Source organism: Eschrichtius robustus, chromosome 20 (genome assembly GCF_028021215.1).
Source record: "Eschrichtius robustus isolate mEscRob2 chromosome 20, mEscRob2.pri, whole genome shotgun sequence".
Classification (NCBI taxonomy): Eukaryota; Metazoa; Chordata; class Mammalia; order Artiodactyla; family Eschrichtiidae; genus Eschrichtius; species Eschrichtius robustus.
The window spans coordinates 41,116,349-41,136,029 of NC_090843.1; the positions used below are offsets into that span (position 1 = coordinate 41,116,349).

At 48.6% G+C, this 19,681-nt stretch overlaps 1 protein-coding gene across 2 annotated transcripts; it reads left to right on the forward strand.

Annotated features, from left to right (window-relative positions):
- The first annotated feature begins 371 nt into the window (after positions 1–371).
- Positions 372–19,644, forward strand: LPO (lactoperoxidase). Of its 2 annotated transcripts, XM_068530290.1 has the most exons (12): positions 372–447; positions 1,676–1,763; positions 6,237–6,397; positions 7,744–7,861; positions 8,288–8,417; positions 9,166–9,372; positions 10,604–10,928; positions 12,537–12,697; positions 16,956–17,208; positions 18,067–18,240; positions 19,013–19,250; positions 19,437–19,644. In XM_068530290.1, the coding sequence occupies exons 1-12, from the start codon at positions 372–374 to the stop codon at positions 19,642–19,644; spliced, it is 2,139 nt and encodes a 712-aa protein (XP_068386391.1). The 2 variants fall into 2 exon arrangements, with proteins under 2 accessions (XP_068386391.1, XP_068386392.1); XM_068530291.1 differs by lacking the exons at positions 1,676–1,763; positions 6,237–6,397.
- The last annotated feature ends 37 nt before the right edge of the window (positions 19,645–19,681 follow it).

Genomic DNA, 19,681 nt, shown 5'->3' on the forward strand with positions numbered 1-19,681 from the left:
TCAGACATCCTGGATCACTTGGTCCTACCCTCTCACTCAATAAGGCCGGGGGCCCAGAGATGTCAAGTAACATGCTCAGTGTCACAGAGCTAGTTAGAGCAAATGCATAACTACAACTCAGGACTTTCTGACCACAAAGCCTGTGTTCTTTCCCTTCCACCACTGCCTCTTTCCATCTCCCAGGACCTAACATGGGCCTGCACATATGGTAGATGCTTAGTTAGTTACTGTGGTTTCCCCTCCTCTGTTCTAAAGTTAGGGTGTCTTGTGTTCTCTGGGCTTTCTCTGCTTTACCACCCCCTTGCTGTGATTCAGTCCTACCCATGGGGACTCTACAAAGCTCACAGCCTGATCCTGGTCTCATTTCAGCGATGAGGGTCCTTTTCCATCTCCCAGTCCTTTTGGCTTCCCTGAGCTTGTTCCAGGTTGCAGAATCTGACACAAATGGTAAGTACCACCTTGTACTGGTTTCCTGGGGCTGCTGTAACAGAGGACCACAAGCTGGGCGGCTTAAGACAACAGAAATTTATTCTCCTACAGTTCAGGAGGCTGGAAGCCCAAAATCAAGGTGTTGGCTGGTCATGCTCCTCTGAAGGCTCTAGGGGAGAATCATTCCTTGCCCCTTCCAGCCTCTGGTAGCTCCCACCAACCCTTGGCTTATATGTGCATCACTCCAATCTCTGCCTCCATCTTCACATGGCCTTCTTCTCTGTGGTGTCCTCTGTGTGTCCTCTCCTCTTGTTATAAGACCACAAGTCATTGGATTTAGAGCCCACTCTAATCCCGTACCTGTATGCCTTCTTCTTAATTAGCTACATCTGCAAAGACCCTATTTCCAAATAAGGTCACATTCTCAGGTGCTAGCTGGACAAGGATTTTGGAGGGACACTATTCAAGCCACTACACTCCCCTTGTTCAAAGACTGCATCCTGATCCCCCCCACCATTCCAGACCCCAATTCGAGTAAAACAAGGAAACCCACCTCTACTCTACACCATCCCCTTCCCTACCTCAGGGTCCTGGTGATCAGCTAAGCCCTTTGAGGGACTTGTTTTCAGGTCCACCTCACCAAGAACCAAAAAAAAAAATCCCCACAGCCCAGAGCCAAGAGCCAACCTGAGTGGTCACACACCTTCTTAATCCCATCACTGGGTCCAGTCAGGCCTCTGTATCCACAGGTTCTGCATCAGCAGATTCAACAAGCAGTGGATTGAAAATATTTTTTTAAAAGATTCCAGAAAGCTCCCCCTCCCCCCAAAAAAAACCCACTCTGGCAACTATTTACATGACATTTACATTGCATTAAGTGTTATAAGTAATCTAGAGGTGATCAAAGTATACAGGAAGATGCGCATAGGTTATATACAAATACTATGCCCTTTTACATAAGGGACTTGAGCATCCTGGGGGGTCCTGGAACCAATCCCCTGTGGATACTGAGGGACGAATGTATTCTACTGGACTCCTAAAGAGTGATATTGACACCTTATTGAGGATCAGAGAGTATTCTTCCCATTCTGGGCTTTTCCTCCTGTCGAATGTTTCCTAATCTTGATCTTCTGCCTGCTCAGGTTTGAGTGGTGGGGATAATGGTGGAGAAAGAGGGAGACAGAGCAAAGGGCTTCTCCAAAGAGTGGTGTCTGATACCCTGCTCCTTGCTTCTTCCCCCTCCAAGAGCAGGCCACCCGCACTTTCACCATCTCTGATGCTGTGAGTCAGGTCAAGATCCAGGTCAACAAGGCCTTCCTGGATTCCCGGACCAGGTAGGTGAGACACACATACCACATGCTTCTCTTCCTAGGCTGACGAGTGCATCTAGGCCAGTCCTGACAAGCCAATAAACCAAAGCAATGATACAACCTGCCCTTCCACCCCCAGCCCCTGCCCACCTGCGAGTATGGGGCAAGTAAGAGTAAAAGCCAACAACTCCTAAAATCCTCAGCCTCTAAGTTACCTTGAAGGGGATGTCTCATCTGATCCTATAAGCACTTTCTTCCACGTGGCTGAGTGATTCCTTAGGTCATGCATTGCAGAGTCTCAGAAAGCCTGTCCCTAGAAGTTCTCCCTTCATTCAACATGTCTTAGGTCAGGTCCCCTTGAGGCAGAACCTGAGACCTGGATTCACATGCGGGTGGCTTACTGGGGAACGCTCTCAGGAAAGCTGTAGCGGAGTGAAGGAGTGAGGCCAGATAGGTAAAAAGAAGGGGTTAAGCAGGGATGTGGTTTAAGGTCTAGCCCCAGCTGACCCCACAGGGAGATCCGGAGTGTAGGCTGCACCTCAGAGTCTGTCCTACCCCAAGCAAGGGAGCAGAGCTTTCACCTGCCAAAGGGGTCCTTGATATCAGCCAGACGTGCTGCAAGCTTGGCACTGGGTGTGGGGGGCGGGGGCGCGGTGTAGCACACTGTGTGACTCCCAGGCACCTCCAGCCAGGAAGCCACCCTGACTCAGAAGCAATTGCCCAAGAAAGTTACGGGAGTGAGCCATCAGCGGCTAGGGGAGGGGCACGCCAAGTTCTATAAACGGGCCCAAAGCAACTTGAGAAACGTGCAGGACACCGGCAGAGTCAGTCACCTCCCAACCACGTGTAGGGCCTGGGTTTTCTGAAATAAGCAATGCAGACTGGGTCCCTGCCCTCAAGAAGCCCATGCTGGAGCTAGAGAGGCAGAAAAACAAGAGTAACCACTTCACTGAGCAGAAAACAACCTTGCTCGTTCCTCTTGCTGCCCCTTTACTGGACTTGGGGTTTCATTCCTCCCTGGCCCTTGCATAAACTCTCAAGAGGTCCCATAACTTTTTTGCTGACTTTTAGATGACAAGATGTGCTCTGATCACTTCTAGTCCTTTCAGGAACTCAAATGTCAGCAGAAGACAAAGCCCAGAGCCTCTCGCTTTCCTCCACTCGGAGCTGCTTTAGGCTCTCATAGTGAGAGAAGGGCGCGTGGTCCGCCCGTCCCACTTTCCCGAGCTTCTCCTCATCCCCCAGGCCAGGATTGTCACTCTTAGGGGTCAAGCTGGGGGAGGTGGGAGAGATACAGGATGGCAAAGTCTAAGTCGCCTGGACAGCTTAGTGCCTGGGGGTTGGGGGTTGGGTCAGAAGCTCTTTCCCTCCTTGGGCGCTTTTCAGCTCTCAGAGATTCTGTTGCCAACTCTCTGACCCAGAGAAGTTTCTGACCAGTAGCTCACAGCTCCACCCCTCAGCCCTGGAGCTTGCGGCTCCCTCCCTCACCCCTCCCCACACCATCTTGAGCCAGGTCCCCTTTAAAGATGCTCCAGAAGACTAAAAGCTTTGCCCTGCTGCTGGAGGATGTGCCGATTTGGGGCCGAGGGCTGCCCTGCCTGGCTTACTCTGCTGTTAGGTGCACAGCACGAGCCACCTCTTCTTTTCTTGTTTTCTTTAGGCTCTTTGGGCAGGGGTCAACCAGCAGCCATAGCTCCAGGACACACAGCAGGGCCCTCCTCTCAAGGCCCTTGTCACTAGACTGAGTGCGAAGAAGAAGCCCCACGGTGGCAGGAGGGAAATGCCTGGTATTTCAGCAACTACCTCCAGATGAACATTCTCTCTCCCTCCTTAACGTCAATCCTTTTATAGCCCAAGGTCGGGGTAGAATAAAAGCCACACACTCGGTTTCCATCACCTCCTTTGCAAGTCGTGCTGCACAGGACAACCCAGCCCTGCCTTGGAACTCATCCCCACCGATTAGTTCTTGGATTTAGGGGTCTCATGGAGACATAAAGAATCACATTTAAACATCTTGTTCACAAGCACACAAACAATCCAGTGACCCACAATCTGCGATAAGGACAATGAAGGAAATAAACGGGCCAGTGGCTGCTACTCTAGGTGCGGGGAGCAGGGAAGCCTGATGGAAGATGAGAAGGAGCCAGCCATGTGGAGAGCCAGGGGGATGGCATTCCAGGGTCTGGGAGCAGCAAAGGCAAAGGTCCTGAGGCAGGAAAGAGCTTAGGGTGCCCAGGAAACAGAAAGAAGGCCCACGCTGGTGGCGGCAGTAGGAGAAGAGGACACACAGGTGGAGCCTGAGGGCCAGATAGTCAGAGGCACAGCAGTGGCTGACAGGGGCTGGGGGAGAAGGGGAGGGACTGGGCTGGCTGTTCATGGGTGTGGGGTCTCCTTTGAGGGGATGAAAATGTTCCGGAAGTAGATAGAGGCAAAGATCCCACAACGTCACGAGCACGTACACAGTAAGCCCGTGGATTCATGCACATCACAGGGAGAGCCAAGAAAGTGCTTCAGTCAGAGTGGCCTGGTCTGCTTTTCATTCAAAAAAGCGCCTTCCTGCAGCCGGATGGAGAACGGATGGGAGAAGGACAGGAGAGGAGGCATGAGTCCCGTTAGGAGTCTGCTGTGGCCATCCAGATGGGAGAGGATGGGGGCTAGGACAAGGGGGTGGGCCTGGAGATGGAATAAGAGTTCCTCCAGGGCCCTGCCTGCTCCCGTGGAGCCCGGCCCTGAGGCAGAGCAGGAGGTAAGTCCCTGGTGAGTCAAGGTCAGGCAGGAGACCGCGCAGAACGCTAGCCGGGGGAGAAAGGCAGGAACAGGTAGGGCCTTGCATGGGACCTCTGGGTGGAGCCCTGGGAGGCCCAGCAACACACCTTCTCTGTTGGGTGGGGGGCCCTTTGGGACCCATGATGATGGTGATGGCGCTGGTGCTAACACGTGTGTTTACTCTGTGCCAGAGACAGTTCTCAGCGCTTCACACGCCTTCCTCCCCCAAATGCTAGAACGCGCTCGATCCAACTATGTGAAACAGCTGTTTTTGAAGTCAGAATGATCAAATAACGTGATTACCGTCATTATCCTCATTTTATGGATAAGGAAATTGGGTACAGAGATGTTGAGTAACTTGCTCAAAGGCACACAGCTACTAAGGGGCAGCAGGAGTCAAACCCAGCCAGCGTGTTCCAAAGGCCCTGATGTAAGTAACACAGTGAGTCCTAGCTCCCTCAGAAGTCATGTCTGTAAACCAATCCTGGGGGAACCAGGGTGCAAACTCTAGGTCAGTGCTGTCCAATACAGGAGCCACTGACTACATGTGACTACGGAGCCCTTGAAATGTGGCTGGTGACACTGAGGAACTGAATTTTTAATTGTATTTAATTTTAATGAATTTCCATTTAAACAGCCACATGTGGCTAGCGGTTACCATATTGGACATGCCACGCAGCAGTCTGGGCCACTGGGCCATGATGTCTCTTGTAACAGCAACAAAAGGCAGTCTGGCTTATCTTCTTGGGTCCTTTCTTACCGAGGTTGGGGGGAGGTTGGAAGGGGTCAGGCCTGGTGATTACAGCTCAGTCATCACCCATGCCTGCCCGCTCGCCCATGTCGCCCCTCAGGCTGAGCACCAGGCCCCCTCATGCTTGAAGCAGAATCGATAACCTGATCCACAGGGACAGGCCAGGAGTTACATCCTGTGACGCATATCCCCAAAGCAGGGCTGCCTTTGTGAGAATCTGAGCCACTTCCAAAATTTCAGTCTTAGAGCCGTAAAGATCATCTCATAGGACCCCTCATCTCACACACAAGAAACTGAGGCACAGGAAGGGGGAGAGGGTTCTCATGCAGGGACTTTTCTGACACCACCTTGCCCTTGGTCACCAACTTCTTAGTAGTAGAAAGGTTTTTGGCTTCTCTTTTTATAGACAGGTAATTAAGAAAAAGCCCGAACATCTGGCCCAAGAAATGGTCAACAAGAGGCTAGATGCTACAGCCACAACTAAACGAACTCCACACTAATTCTAGGGCCAGATGGGATGAAGGATGCTTTCATGGGCAGAACTGGGGCCCATAGGCATGTTATTTCCAGAATTCTCGGTGCACGAGGCCAGCTCCATGGTCAGGGGTTCCTCGGTCTGAATCGGTACATCCTGGGACTTAGGGGTTTTTAGGGTTCCCCAACTGATTCAGAAGCAGCCAGCACAGCTGCAACCCTCTGACTCTAATTCAGGAAGTGCTCACGTCCATCTGTCTGCCTTCCTTCAGAACCAGACTTAACGAAGCTTAAAGACACACTGTAGCTTCCTCATTTCCCAGAGGAGATTTTCCAGAGGCATCAGAGGAGAGCTAAGAAAAGATCCTGAGAGCACAGAGGTGGGGGTCTCCTGCGTGCTGCCCACACCCCCGCGGCTCCTCTGTACACACACGGCACCTCACACCCCTGCTACATGGTCGGAGCCGAGGGCCCGGTCATGACTCCCCCGTTGCTCTCCATTGTAGGCTGAAGACGGCCATGAGCTCTGAGGCGCCCACCACCCGACAGCTCTCCGAATACCTCAAGCACGCCAAGGGCTGGACCCGCATGGCCATCCGCAACGGGCAGGTGTGGGAGGAGTCCTTAAAGAGACTGAGGCACAAAGCGACCCTGACCAATGTCACAGGTACAGAAAACCCACCAGCCCTCTGATGGCAGGAAGCAGTCATCTCCCCGCAGGAGAGAACACAAGCCACCAAAAGCCGCAGTTCCGACTGGGAGCCATCTCCTCTCTCTCCGTCAGAGTCGTGGACCACAGAGCAAGGAGGGGCTGGGAGGGCAGCCAGGCCAATGCTCTTTTTGCAGAGAAAGGAACTTGGGCCCAGCAAGATCACATTGCCAACTCCAAATGAGGGGACATTTGTGCCTTTTGTTATAACACCATCTGTAAGGCCTCTGTCCAGAGGAAGGACTAAAGTTAGTACACACGGGCTCCCTGTCCCAAACCACAGTGTCACCACTTCCGCCTGTGGAGGGGACATTTCAGCCACCTGTGTCGGGGGGCTTTACTGGGATTACGTCACAGGTGATGAGTGTCTCTCCTGTCCTGGGTACCATGGAGCTGAAACAATGAGCCGATGGATTGATCGCGACCTCCTCCACCCCTCCACCCCACCCCCTACCAAATGTCACTGTTCACGGTGGGTCACAGAGGAAGGGGATTGGTCCTGAAGGGAGGAAGAGGCTGCAGGTTCTCCCTGGGGAAACATCAAGCGGGGGAAGATACCTGGCCTAGGACTTGGGCAAATTCCAAAGTTCCAAAAGGAGGAAACCAGGACAAGGTAGGGAGAAGCAGGGAGCACTTTGGACTCTGAGACTCAAAAGGTGCTGGGGCTTGAACCTCGGCCCCTGCCAACTTCCGCAGATGAGCCCCCAAAGAAGGCCCCCAGAGCCGGATTCCCTTCAGGCTGCATTAGGACGTTGGCGGCTCTTTCCATTCTGTGCCCACGTGGAGGCCTCTGATGCCTAAAGCTCCCCACTCTGTTACTCCCGCCGAGATCACAGCGCCCCTCACGTAAAAATGCCCTGTCCCTTCCCAACATCTTTCCTATCTAGATTCCTGCGTGCTTGGGACCTTAGACGTCAGTTGGGCTTTAGAAGAAAAGCAATCTTCTCAAACTAACTCATACTAACATGTACCTAACCTCTCAGGGGTATTGTTCTAAAAGAAAGATCTGTTGATTCAAAGGGTCTGATAGACAAAGAACTACTAACAATTCTGGAGACCGTTACTATCTGTGTGGCCTTGGGCAAGTCTCGTGGGCACTATGGTCTCAGTTTCTTCTCTCGTAAAATGAGAATTTTAATTCTTACCTTAATGAGTTGTCAGGATTCAATGAGAAACCCCCTGAGAAATGCTTACTTAGAACGTAAAATGTACTCCCCCAAAAATCAAGTTCAGAAAATGAACCTCCCCTCAGGGCCTCAGAATGGAGAAAGAACTCAGCCCTTTTGGCGTCCCTTCTCTTTCAGACCCTAGCCTGGACTTGACTGCACTCTCTCAGGAGGTGGGCTGTGGCGCCCCAGTTCCTTTGGTGAAATGTGATGAGAACAGCCCTTACCGCACCATCACGGGAGACTGTAATAACAGGTGAGTGGCCAGTGGGTGGGTTTAGGAGGCAGGTTCTCCCAATCACCACAGCCGACCCATCTGCCCAGCCCGGCCAGGGGCTTCGCCACGTGGGCATTACAGGCATAACTCCCACCGCCTCACCCTCCTGGAAGCTAGCCTCCCACTGGAATCTGTTCTGTTGGAACCCCGCTAACTTCCCCACCTTCTAAAGAGGCCACTGCATCCCACTGGAAGAAGCACCTTTCCCCAGGGCAGAGGAGCCCCGCGCCTTCGGAGGTGGCAGTAGTTCCGACACCCCACATTGGAGAGGCCCCTCCTCCGCGCCCCCTTTCCCTTGGGCAGAGGCTCCGGGTCCTTCCCCAGGGGATCCCCGTGGGGTTTGCGGAGAAGCGGACCCCGGAGCGAACCCGCCGCCTAGGCTGAGGGCCAGCCTTGCTGTTTCAGGAGGAACCCCGGGCTGGGCGCGTCCAACAGGGCGCTGGCGCGCTGGCTGCCGGCGGAGTACGAGGACGGGCTCTCCCTGCCCTTCGGCTGGACGCCGAGGAAGACGCGGAACGGCTTCCCTCTCCCGCTGGTGAGGGCGGACACGGGGTGGGGGCGAGCCCCGAGCAGGCGGGTGAAAGATGGGAGTCAGAGGGGAAGGGATGCTCTCCCACAAACACACAAGGAAAGGAAGAAGAAGTAGGTGGGAGGACAGACGCGCGGTAGAACCGCATCCGGAGATAGATGGGAGATTTGGACTTCCTCCCTGGTGGTGTTCCGGAAAATGCCACTAGAGAGCAGCAGAGTCCGGGTCCCGGAGCCCAGCCACGAGATGGTCACGTCCCAGCTGCCGGCAGGCCAAGTACCCTGGGGTCTCCCAGGCAGATGGCTTCCCTGCCCCATCCTGCTCGCGCTTGCCCTGCCCCAGCCCCTGGAGTGCATCAGCTGGTGCTTGCCGGGACGTCCTATCTGTTGGCCTCATCTGAGTTGGCGGGCCCTCCCCAGAGGCCCTCTTCTATTCCCAGACACCTGGCGCCTCCGTGGCACTTACTTCAGGGACAGCCTGTCTTTGTTTTCCCTCTTTGAGTGGAAAGAGCACTGGCCTTGAAGCCAGCAAGTCATACAGACCTGGCCCTTGGTAGCGGCAGGACCTTGGCGAGTTGACCTCACCTGTCTAGTCCTCAGTCTCCTGATCTACAAAATGGGGGTATGGCACCTACCTCACAAGCTTGTCATGAGGATGAAGTGTACCTGTTACATCATAGGTACTCTATAAACTGCAGTTGAATCTGAATCCTCAAAGCACCTTTTCCTCCCTCTCCTTCTCTCTCCACCTGTAGGCCCGCGAGGTATCCAACAAGATTGTAGGCTACCTAAATGAAGAGGGTGCTCTGGACCAAAACAGGTCCCTGCTCTTCATGCAGTGGGGTCAAATTGTGGACCACGACCTGGATTTTGCCCCCGACACGGAACTGGGGAGCAGCGAGTACTCCAAAGTGCAGTGTGATGAACACTGTATCCAGGGAGACAACTGTTTCCCCATCATGGTAGGCCCTGCAGCTGCGGGTCCGTGGCAAACCCCTTGCCTCCCTGATGTGGCAGACATTCCCAGCCTGTCAGCCAGGACCTCCTGGAGATCTTGAATGTTGATTTGACAGCTTCCCAAGCCTCACACATCTATTCATTCACTCACCCATTTATTTAGCAAATAGACATTAATCATCAACTCTGTGCCAGGCAGTACGCTAAACACTTAGAATTCAAAGGTGAACAAGACACTGTCCCTTCCCTCAAGGACAAAGGACCTGTGTGGGAAATGGACAAGTAATCACTAATGGCAAAATTGGGAAGCTCTGGGGCGTGTTGTCTTCATCCCTGGCCCAGCAGCACTGATGTCACCTGGGGTCTTATTAGAAATGTAAAATCTCAAACCTCATCCCAGACATTGGGAAGCAGAATCTACATTTTATCGGAATCCCCAGGAGACTCATTTTATAGACAGCAAAATTTGTGGAATGCTATCGTAAGTCATCTCAGAGTCGGGAAGTCTACTCCCAGAATGGATGAGTCAGGATGAGTGGCAGGCATTTGTGGGAATTTCCAGCAGGAAGGGAAAGGAACTTGCAGTGGTGCACTTTTCTTCTTACTCATGATTTTACAGTTAGAGAATGATTTATTCACTCAAACAAATCGGGGCTATGTGTTGTGGTGTAAAGAACATAAGCTGTGAAGTAAGGTCAGCCTAGATCTGAATCCCACATCTTTCCCTTTCAGTTTGTAAGCTCTTGGGCAAATTGCTTAACCTTTCTGAGCCTCCGTTTTCTCACGTGTAAAATGGGACAGAATTATCTACCTTACAGGGTTTTATGAGGACCAAAGTGAGTTAAAGTATGCATAATGCCAAGCACATGGTAGGTCCAGAATAAATAAATGGTAGCTGTTGTTAGTAGTAATTATTGACAAACCCTTTCCTGCCTCATGTCCTGCTTCCTTGTGCCGGGATCTCAGGACTCCCTCTCAACCAAAAATTTGGAGCTTTTGCTATGAAAGATTGAATGATTCGCCCTCAGCCCTTTTACCCAGCGGACGTAGTGACCTTCAGGGCGTTGGGGGCCCAGGATTTATAGCATCAGCAGGAGGCATCTGGAGCCATTGTCTGGTACCAGGGTCCCAGGAGGGCACCATCAGCGTCTTTGCCAGCTGCATCCAGACCTACCCTGGGGAGAGGTTGCCAGCTGTACCACCTCTGCCCAGTCACCCACCCCGATCTCTCTGCAGTTCCCGTGCAACGACCCCAAGGTGAAGACTCAAGGGAAATGCATGCCTTTCTTCCGAGCTGGGTTTGTCTGCCCCACTCCACCTTACCAGTCATTGGCCCGAGAGCAGATCAATGCTCTGACCTCCTTCCTGGATGCCAGTTTAGTGTACAGCCCTGAGCCCAGCCTGGCCGGCCGCCTCCGGGATCTCAGCAGCCCACTGGGCCTCATGGCCATCAACCAGGAGGCCCAGGACCACGGGCTGGCCTACCCGCCCTTTGACAACAAGAAGCCGAGCCCCTGTGAGTTCATCAACACCACTGCCTGTGTGCCCTGCTTCCTGACAGGTGAGTCTAGGCTGGCAACAGAGGGGCCAAAGGACAAGGGGATTATCCTGGGGCCTGAGAGCAGAGGAAGGCCAGAAAAGTTTCTCGAGGCCACTGGGCGGCTTCCAGGGAGGCTTTACCATTGCTTCTTCTCATTGTCTTCTGGAAAAACACACACCAGGCCACCACTGCCATGGGCAGTGGTCCAGGACTGGCAGAAGGGCACAGATGAATACAGAATCTAAGAACATGTGTTCACTGTATAAAAAAAAAAAAATTAAGGAAGTCCAGTAAAGCACAAAGAAAATAAGAAAATCCACAAAATCCCACCACTCACAGATAATCATTGTTAGCATTTTAATGCCTATGTTTCCAGTTTTTTTCCATCACAGATCTAGTTCTACCTTGTTTTACACAATTGGGGTCATACTAGAAGTAATTCTCTGTAACCTGATGTCTTCTCTTAATGTATCACATCTTTAAATATTCTTCTACATCATGATCTTTAATGGCTGCCTGGTATTCCATGACATATATTTATCATAATTTATTTTATCAACCTTACTTGGAGACATTTGTGTCATTTCTAGTTTTTCTGTGATTTTTTGTTTGTTCGTTTTTGTTAAGGTCCTGAGCATCCTTGTTGATGAATTCTTGTGCTCATTTTTAATAATTTTACTAAGATAACTTCCTAGAGGAGGACGTTCTAGATTAAGAGGAATGTATATTTTTAAGGCTTTCCATAAACTTGGCACAAATTCCCCACTCCATGTAGCCTGTACGCAGCCAAAGCCCTCCAATTCTCCTCGTTCTGGGGGCTCATGCCCTCGTGGTCTTCTCTGCCTTTGGCTTCTGGAGGCCTTCTCTCTTCCAAAAATCCAGTCTCCCAGGACAAACCCCCAGCCCACCCAGACATGGCAGAAGACCCAGATCTCTTGGATTCTGTGTCCATACACATCTCACATCAGTCCAGACACAAAACTAAGCCCTTCCTCTTTTCCATTAAAATATCCAGTAAGACCAAGCATTCATGAATTTAATAGACTTTCCTGAAGATTAGAGGACACAAGGAGAAGTCCCCTTATGAAACAGCTGGTCTTTTACCATCTATATGACCCTCTCCTCCCAATAGCCCCCATCTCTAGATTCTTCTCCCTTATTACACAGAGGAATTCAACCCTACCCAAGCTCTTACCCTCAAACTTGCATTCCTAAAACCATCCAAATTGCTCTGCACAACAAAAAGCCCCTCGTTTATTTGTAGGTCCCGTCTTAGAAGGCAGTTGGGATTTAGTTAGCAAAATTTTACTTTTTAATGTCACCTGTATGTAGTCTTTCTTTACCACAGTCTTGTGGGTTCGACCTTATTATCCCCATTTTCACAGATATGAAGACTGAGGCTTAGAAATGTTAAGTAACTTGTCCAAAGTCACAGAACTAAAAAGTGTGTGTGGAGAGCTGGGATTCAAATCTATGAATCGCAACCCCAATCTCTTTCCACCTTAAACTAACTGGAAGGAGGGGCTTAGGAGAGCTTCCCTCTGGGGCACCACATTTATTCTTTGTGCAGGTTACTGGGTTCTGGGGCTGCTCAGGGGGGACCCACCCTTCTGCCTTCTGGGCTTTCAGGAGATCCACGAGCCTCGGAGCAGATCCTGCTGGCCATTTCCCACACCCTCCTTCTCCGAGAGCACAACCGGCTGGCCAGAGAACTAAAGAGACTCAACCCTCACTGGGATGGAGAGAAGCTCTACCAGGAAGCCCGGAAAATCCTAGGAGCTTTCATACAGGTAATAGGCTCAGGAGAACTGCCTCATGTGCCAGCCTCGCTTCTTCTCCTGGCTCTGCCCTCTGCCCGCGGCCACGCGTCCAGTGACCTCCTCGGCTTTCCACACCTCCATTTCCCCCTTCCTCTCCTCTGCTGCTTCTTTCCCACTGTCTCATTCTTTTAAACCCTCCCTTTTGTTTCTTCAGCTTCTCAGCCCCAAAATGAATCCCTGGATTCAGGGTGTTGGAGAGTCATTCATATGTCAGTCACTCAGTATGCCCGCCCAGGGGCCATCACTGGGACCACAGGCTCCATCACTCCTGGGACTGTTACATCACAGTTATTTTGATTGTTTTGATTGGATTATCTTCTAAAATTTTCCACATCTAAGCCACACGTCACAGGCATAGTCAATTGCTATTGTTGATCGACTGATTGACTAACTAGAAGAGACTTAGAAAAGTTGATATGTTGATATTAACCATGCACATATTTTTTAAACATTTTATTTAAAAATAATTGTAGATGCTCAGGAAGTTGTATCAAAAAAAAAAAAAAAAAAAAAAAGCACATGCACCTAGTCTCCCCCAGTGCTAACAGTTTGCATAACTATGGTACAATATCAAAAGCCAGAAGTTAACATAGATACGAACCATAAAGTTTATTCAGATTTCACCAGTTATAAGTGCAGTCAATTCGTGTGTGTGTGTGTGTGTGTGTGTGTGTGTGTGTAGCTCCATGTAAGTGTATCACATATGTAGTTTCATGTAACCACCACCACAATAACAACACTTACCTCTACCATCACCACAGACTCCCTTGTGCTACGTTTTTATAGCCACATCCACCCTCCCCCTTCCCACATCCCTAACCCCCGGCAACCACTAATCTGTTCTCCATCTGTACAGTTATGTTATTTCACGAGTATCATAGAAATGAAATCATGCAGTATGTATTCTTTTGAGACTGGCTTTTTACTTTCAGCATAATTTCCTTGAGGTTCATCCAACTTGTTACATACATCAATTGTTCATTTCTTTTTGTTGTTGAGTAGTATTCCACGTTTTGTTTAACCATTCACCTATTGAATGACATTTGCATAGCTTCCAGTTTGGGGCTATTATGAATAAAGCTACTGTGAACATTCGTGGATAAGTTTCTGCATGAAAATAAGTTTTTATTTCTCTGGGATATATGCCCAAGAGTGCAATTGCTGGGTTATATGCTAAGTCCATTTTTAGTTTTAAAAGGAACTGCCAAAGTATTTTTCAGAGTGGCTGTACTGTTTTTTACATTCCCACCAGCAATGTATGAATGATCCAGTTTCTCTGCATTCTGGTCATTATTTGGTGTCATCACTCTTTTTTTTACCCTTTCTGATAGGTATGTAGTGATATTGCATTGTGGTTTTACTTTGCATTTATCTGATGGCTGATCATATTGAACTTCTTTTCATGTGCTTTTTTGCCAGCTGGATATCCTCTTCAATAAAACATCTGTTCATATATTTTGCCAATTTTCAAAATGGATTTTGTCTTTTTGTTGACTTTTGAGAGTTCTTTATATATTCTAGATATGAATCCTTTGTCAGATATGTGACTGTGAATATTTTCTCCCAGTCTGTACTTTGTCTTTTCATTTTCTTAGTAGGGTCTTCTGCAGAGTAAGAGTTTTTCATTTTGATGAGGCCAAATTTATCAGTTTTTTCCTTTCATAGATTGTGTTTTGGTGTCAAGTTTCAATTCTTTCCCTAGTCTTAGGTCCCAGAGATTTTTCTCCTGGTTTTATTTTTCTAGACGTTTTATAGTTTTATCTTTTACATTTAAGTCCATGATCCATTTGAGGTTAATTTTTGTATAAAGCATAAGGTTTAGGTCGGGGTTCATTTGGGGTGGGGGGTATGGTTGTCTAATTGCTCCAGCACCACTTATTGAAAGGCTATCTTTCTCCTTTTGAATTGGTTTTGCTCCATTGTCAAAAATTATTTGGGCATTATGTGGCAGCCTGGATGGGAGGGAAGTCTGGGGGAGAATGGATACATGTATATGTATGGCTGAGTCGCTTTGCTGTGCACCTGAAACTATCACAACATTGTTAAGCGGCTATACTCCAACGTGAAATAAAAAGTTAAAAAAAAACTATTTGGGCATATTTATGTCAATCTATTTCTAGGTTGTCCATTATATTCCACTAATCTACGTGTCTATTCCTACAGCAGTACCACAGTGTTTAATAACTGTACCTATACAATAAGACAACATTAGGAAGAATGACTCCTCACTTTATTCTTTTTCAAAATTATTTTGGCTACTGTAAGGTCTTTACCTTTCCATATATATTTTAAAACATGCTTATCTATGTCTACAAAGAAATCTTGCTGAGATTTTGATAAGAATTGTATTAAAACTATAGATCAATTTAGGGACAATTGACATCTTTACAATGTTGAGTTTTCCACTATATAAACATAGTATGTCTCTCCAAGTATTTAGATTTTCTTTGATTTATTTCATCAGCATTTTATAATTTTAATCATACATATCCTATACATGCTTATTACATTTATACCTGAGTATTTCATTTCCTTTGGAGGAATTGTAAGTGGTATTACATCTCTTATTTCAGTTTTCACTTATTCATTATCAGTGTATAAAAATATAATTGATTTTTATGTGTTGATTCTGTATCCTATGACCTTGTTGAACGCAATTAGTTCCAGGAGTTCTGTAGATTCCTTGGGATTTTCTACATAGATAGTCATGTCATCTACAAATAATGACAGTTATATTCCTTCTTTTCTAATTTGTATGTTTTTCACTTCTTTTTCTTGCCTTATTACAGTGGCTACAACTTCCAGCACTATACTGAATAAGAGTGATGAGAGCAGACATTCCTGTCTTCCCAATAGTAAAAGAAAAGCATTCAAGGTTTCACCATTAAGTATAATGTTAGCTGTGATTTTTTTTTTGTACATGCTCTATATGAAGTTGAGGACGTTCTGCTCTATTCCTAGCGTACTGAGAGTTTTTATCATGAATAGATGTGGAATTTTGTCAAATGGTTTTTTTTCACTTATTTAGATAATCATATGACTTTTCTTCTTTAGTTTATTCTGCTTGCTTTAGGTTTACTTTGCTCTTCCTGCTAGTTTATTGAGGTAGGAACTTAGATTAGTGATTTGAGAGCTTTCTTCTTTTCTAACATAAGTATTACAAGTGATACAAATTTCCCTCTTAGCACTGTTAGTTGTATCCCACAAATATTGATATGTTGTATTTTCATTTTAATTCACTGTGTATGTTCTGTTGTTGTTGTTTCTTCTTTTCAGACTTTCTCTTTGACCTATGGGTTATTGAGAAGTATATTGTTTTTTTTCCAAGTGTTTAGAGATTGTTCTGCTGCCTTTCTGTTACTGATTTCTAATTTGATTCCATCATGGTCAGAGAATATACTCTTATGATCTCAATTCTTTCAGATTTGTTAAGGTTTATTTTATAACCCTGGTATGGTTATCTTGTTGAATGTTCCATAGGTCCTTAGAAAGTATTTGTATTCTGCTGTTGATGGGTGTAGTGTTACCCAGTACATCATTCTTCTTTCCTTTCTGGAGGTCACACGTCTTTCCCCTGTGCCTGCGTCTCTCTCATCTTATCAGGACACTAGTCTTTTTGGTTTAGGGCTCCACCCTTATGACATCATTTAACCTTAATTACCTCTTTACAGGCCCTATCTTCAAATACAGTCAAATGAGAGGGTTAGAGCTTCAACATATGGATTTTCATCCATAGTAAGGCTTCTTGGACTACAAGAAAAAGGAACCCACGCAAGCTAGTTCAGATGTTCAGTACTGGTTCACCCTATACATGTATCAACTGGAGGCTAGTAAGGGTTTCTCCTGGAACCCCCAGGCAGGGAGTGTAGTTGGGCCTCAACTAGGGTGAGAGCCAGAGACTGGAAACCATCTGGAATTAGGGCAGCTGCTCTCACTCTGTCTCTCCCTCCTCTCTGCTCCTCTCTTCACTTCTCCACTCTCTTTCTCTACAGATGGGTTTTCTCTGCTTTTCTGCACATGATAGAATATGACAACCCATATCACCCCATCTGTCCCCTCAGATAGAGCGCCGCCAGAAACAGTCTTGAATAGCTGCATCTGAAATCTAAGTTCCTGAGACAGAGAATCTGACTAACCAGCTTAGTCTGGTGCCACAGCTGGGCCCGTCCACTGTGGCCAGAGGTAGGGCTTCTCACACCCTTTTCTCATGACTTGTTTCTCCTTCCAGATTATCACCTTTAGGGACTACCTACCTATTGTGCTAGGTGATGAGATGCAAAAGTGGATCCCTCCATACCAAGGCTATAACAAATCTGTAGATCCCAGAATTTCCAATGTCTTCACCTTCGCCTTCCGCTTTGGCCACTTGGAGGTCCCGTCCACTGTGTTCCGCCTGGATGAGAATTATCAGCCATGGGGTCTGGAAGCAGAGCTCCCCCTGCATACCCTCTTCTTCAACACCTGGAGGATAGTCAAAGATGGTATGTCCTTTCAGGGAAGCACTGTCACTAGGCTGTCTCACTCTGTAGCCTGCTTCTAGGGAAACCTGGCTTGGAAGTCAGACTCCAGGCACTTCCTGTGTGACCTTGGGCAAGTGAATTCACCTCATTGAGCCTCAGTTTCTTCATCTGTAAAATGGGGACAGTAATAATACCTATCTCATAGGATATAAAAAAAATAGAAATATATGTATAAAGCACCCTACAATGGTTCCTGACACACAGGAGGTGGTCACTAAATATTAGTTATTATTCTTTCTTTCTTCCACTGGCCTTTAAGATGCTGAGTTTTCCCTGTTTCCTTTCCCTGCCTCAGGCTTCTCTGATCCCTGCAGAAATAATTCCTGGGTCTGGTAAAAAAAAAAAAAAAGTTGCTCTTTTCTGCTCTCCTCTATGGCTTTCCACCTACATTAAGTGCCAAAGGTTGAACCCAGCTCCCCTTTATCCTGAGGTGGGCTTTGTTGAAACTGGCTCTACTTAAGGCCTGACAAGTCAGGGTATTTTCCAGAGATTTCTGCCATCTCTTCCCAAACTGCACAGTTCATTGGGGGAACATGTGGAGGAGAAGGAGCCAACTCTCTGAACTGGAGCTTGAAAGAAACCCTAAGCTTATGCTGATGCCATCACCCCAGGACGGCAGGTGGTCTGGACTGACCCCCAGCCCCCAGCATACCCTGCGGGCTGCATTGTGCTCTTCTCTCCCCACTTCCAGCCCGAGAGGTGCAGTTGGCCCTTCTTTCACCTGAGAAAGAGAAAATGTCTGGTGGAGAGAGGAGCCAGCAGTGGAAGATGTCCCCAGCTGCCCCCATCCCCAACATGGCCTCTGGGTCTCCCTTGCAGGTGGAATTGACCCTCTGGTGCGGGGCCTGCTGGCCAAGAAGTCCAAATCGATGAATCAGAATAAAATGATGACAGGCGAGCTGCGCAACAAGCTTTTCCAACCCACTCACACGATCCACGGCTTTGACCTGGCTGCCATCAACATACAGCGTTGCCGGGACCATGGGATGCCTGGTGAGTGGGCCTAGGGTCCTGCCAGGCCTGGGGAACTTTTAGCTACTTTCTGGGGTTCCAAGGGACTCTCGTCTGTAGCCCTGAGGAGCTGATCACTTCTAAAACAGAAGGCAGAGATGCCCTTTTTTTTTTTTCTGACTGCGCCACGCAGCATGTGGGATCTTAGTTCCCCGACCAGGGATCGAACCCGTGCCCCCTGCAGTGGAAGCACAGAGTCTTAACCACTGGACCGCCATGGAAGTCCAGAGATGCCCATTTTTAAAACTCACTTTGCTCATCTGTGAAATGGAATCTTCCATTCTCCTTAATGCAGAGACCAGAGAACACATCTGGTACTTTCTTTGAGCTCCTGAAATGAAAGAAATCAACAACTGACTTGTAAAACCAGTTTAAAAGTCCAGAAAATATTAAGAAAAGGATAACAGAGGGAAAACAACGACTATCGGATCTTCCTAAATGTAGTACTTAAGAGCCAGACTGCCTGGGTTCAAATTCCAGCTATGCCCTTTCTACTTATGTGACCTTAGGCAAGTTACTTGACATCTCTGTTCTTCAATTTACGTTTGTGTACAGGGCTTAGAATAGTTCCTGGACCCATAGTAAGCACCATATAACCTCCTAGCCCCCTCGAAGCTTAAGTGCCACAGTATAAAACAATGGCTCACTGACTCCCCTATCCCAAGGGCTGTGAACACAGACTTTCTGGGGCTGATGGAGCTGGAGTGGGCACGTCTGCAAGGGGGATGAGACAGCTCCAGCCTCTCTGCCCTAGGGTACAACTCCTGGAGAGGCTTCTGTGGCCTCTCACAGCCCCAAACGCTGAAGGAGCTGCACGCCGTGCTGAAGAACAAGGTGCTGGCTGAGAAGTTACTGGTTCTCTACGGGACCCCTGCCAACATTGACATCTGGATAGGGGCCATCGCTGAGCCCCTGGTAGAAAGGGGCCAGGTGGGGCCTCTCCTGGCCTGCCTCCTGGGAAGGCAGTTCCAGCAGATCCGTGATGGAGACAGGTGAGTGAGACCTCAGCGGGGAGGGCGCGGAGGGCACCCCTTCTCCGAGGTGGGCCGTGGGCGTCCTACAGGAGGACTGATGCCAGACCTTGGCATGTTCCGGTGACCTCCTCCCTCCCCCTCTGGCAGACTGGGGAGGGTGCAACAACTGGGCTGTATGGAGAGACCCTACTTCTGTCTCTGCAGGTTCTGGTGGGAGAACCCTGGGGTCTTCACTGAGGAGCAGCGGAACTCTCTACAGAAAATGTCCTTGTCACGCCTTGTCTGTGACAACACCCACATCACCAAGGTCCCGCTGCACCCCTTCCAAGCCAACAGCTACCCCCACGGCTTTGTGGATTGCTCAGCCATCGATAAGCTGGACCTCTCACCATGGGCCTCCGAGGAGAATTAGGGGCCTGGACTCCACGGCCTCCCAAACTGTGCAGTAA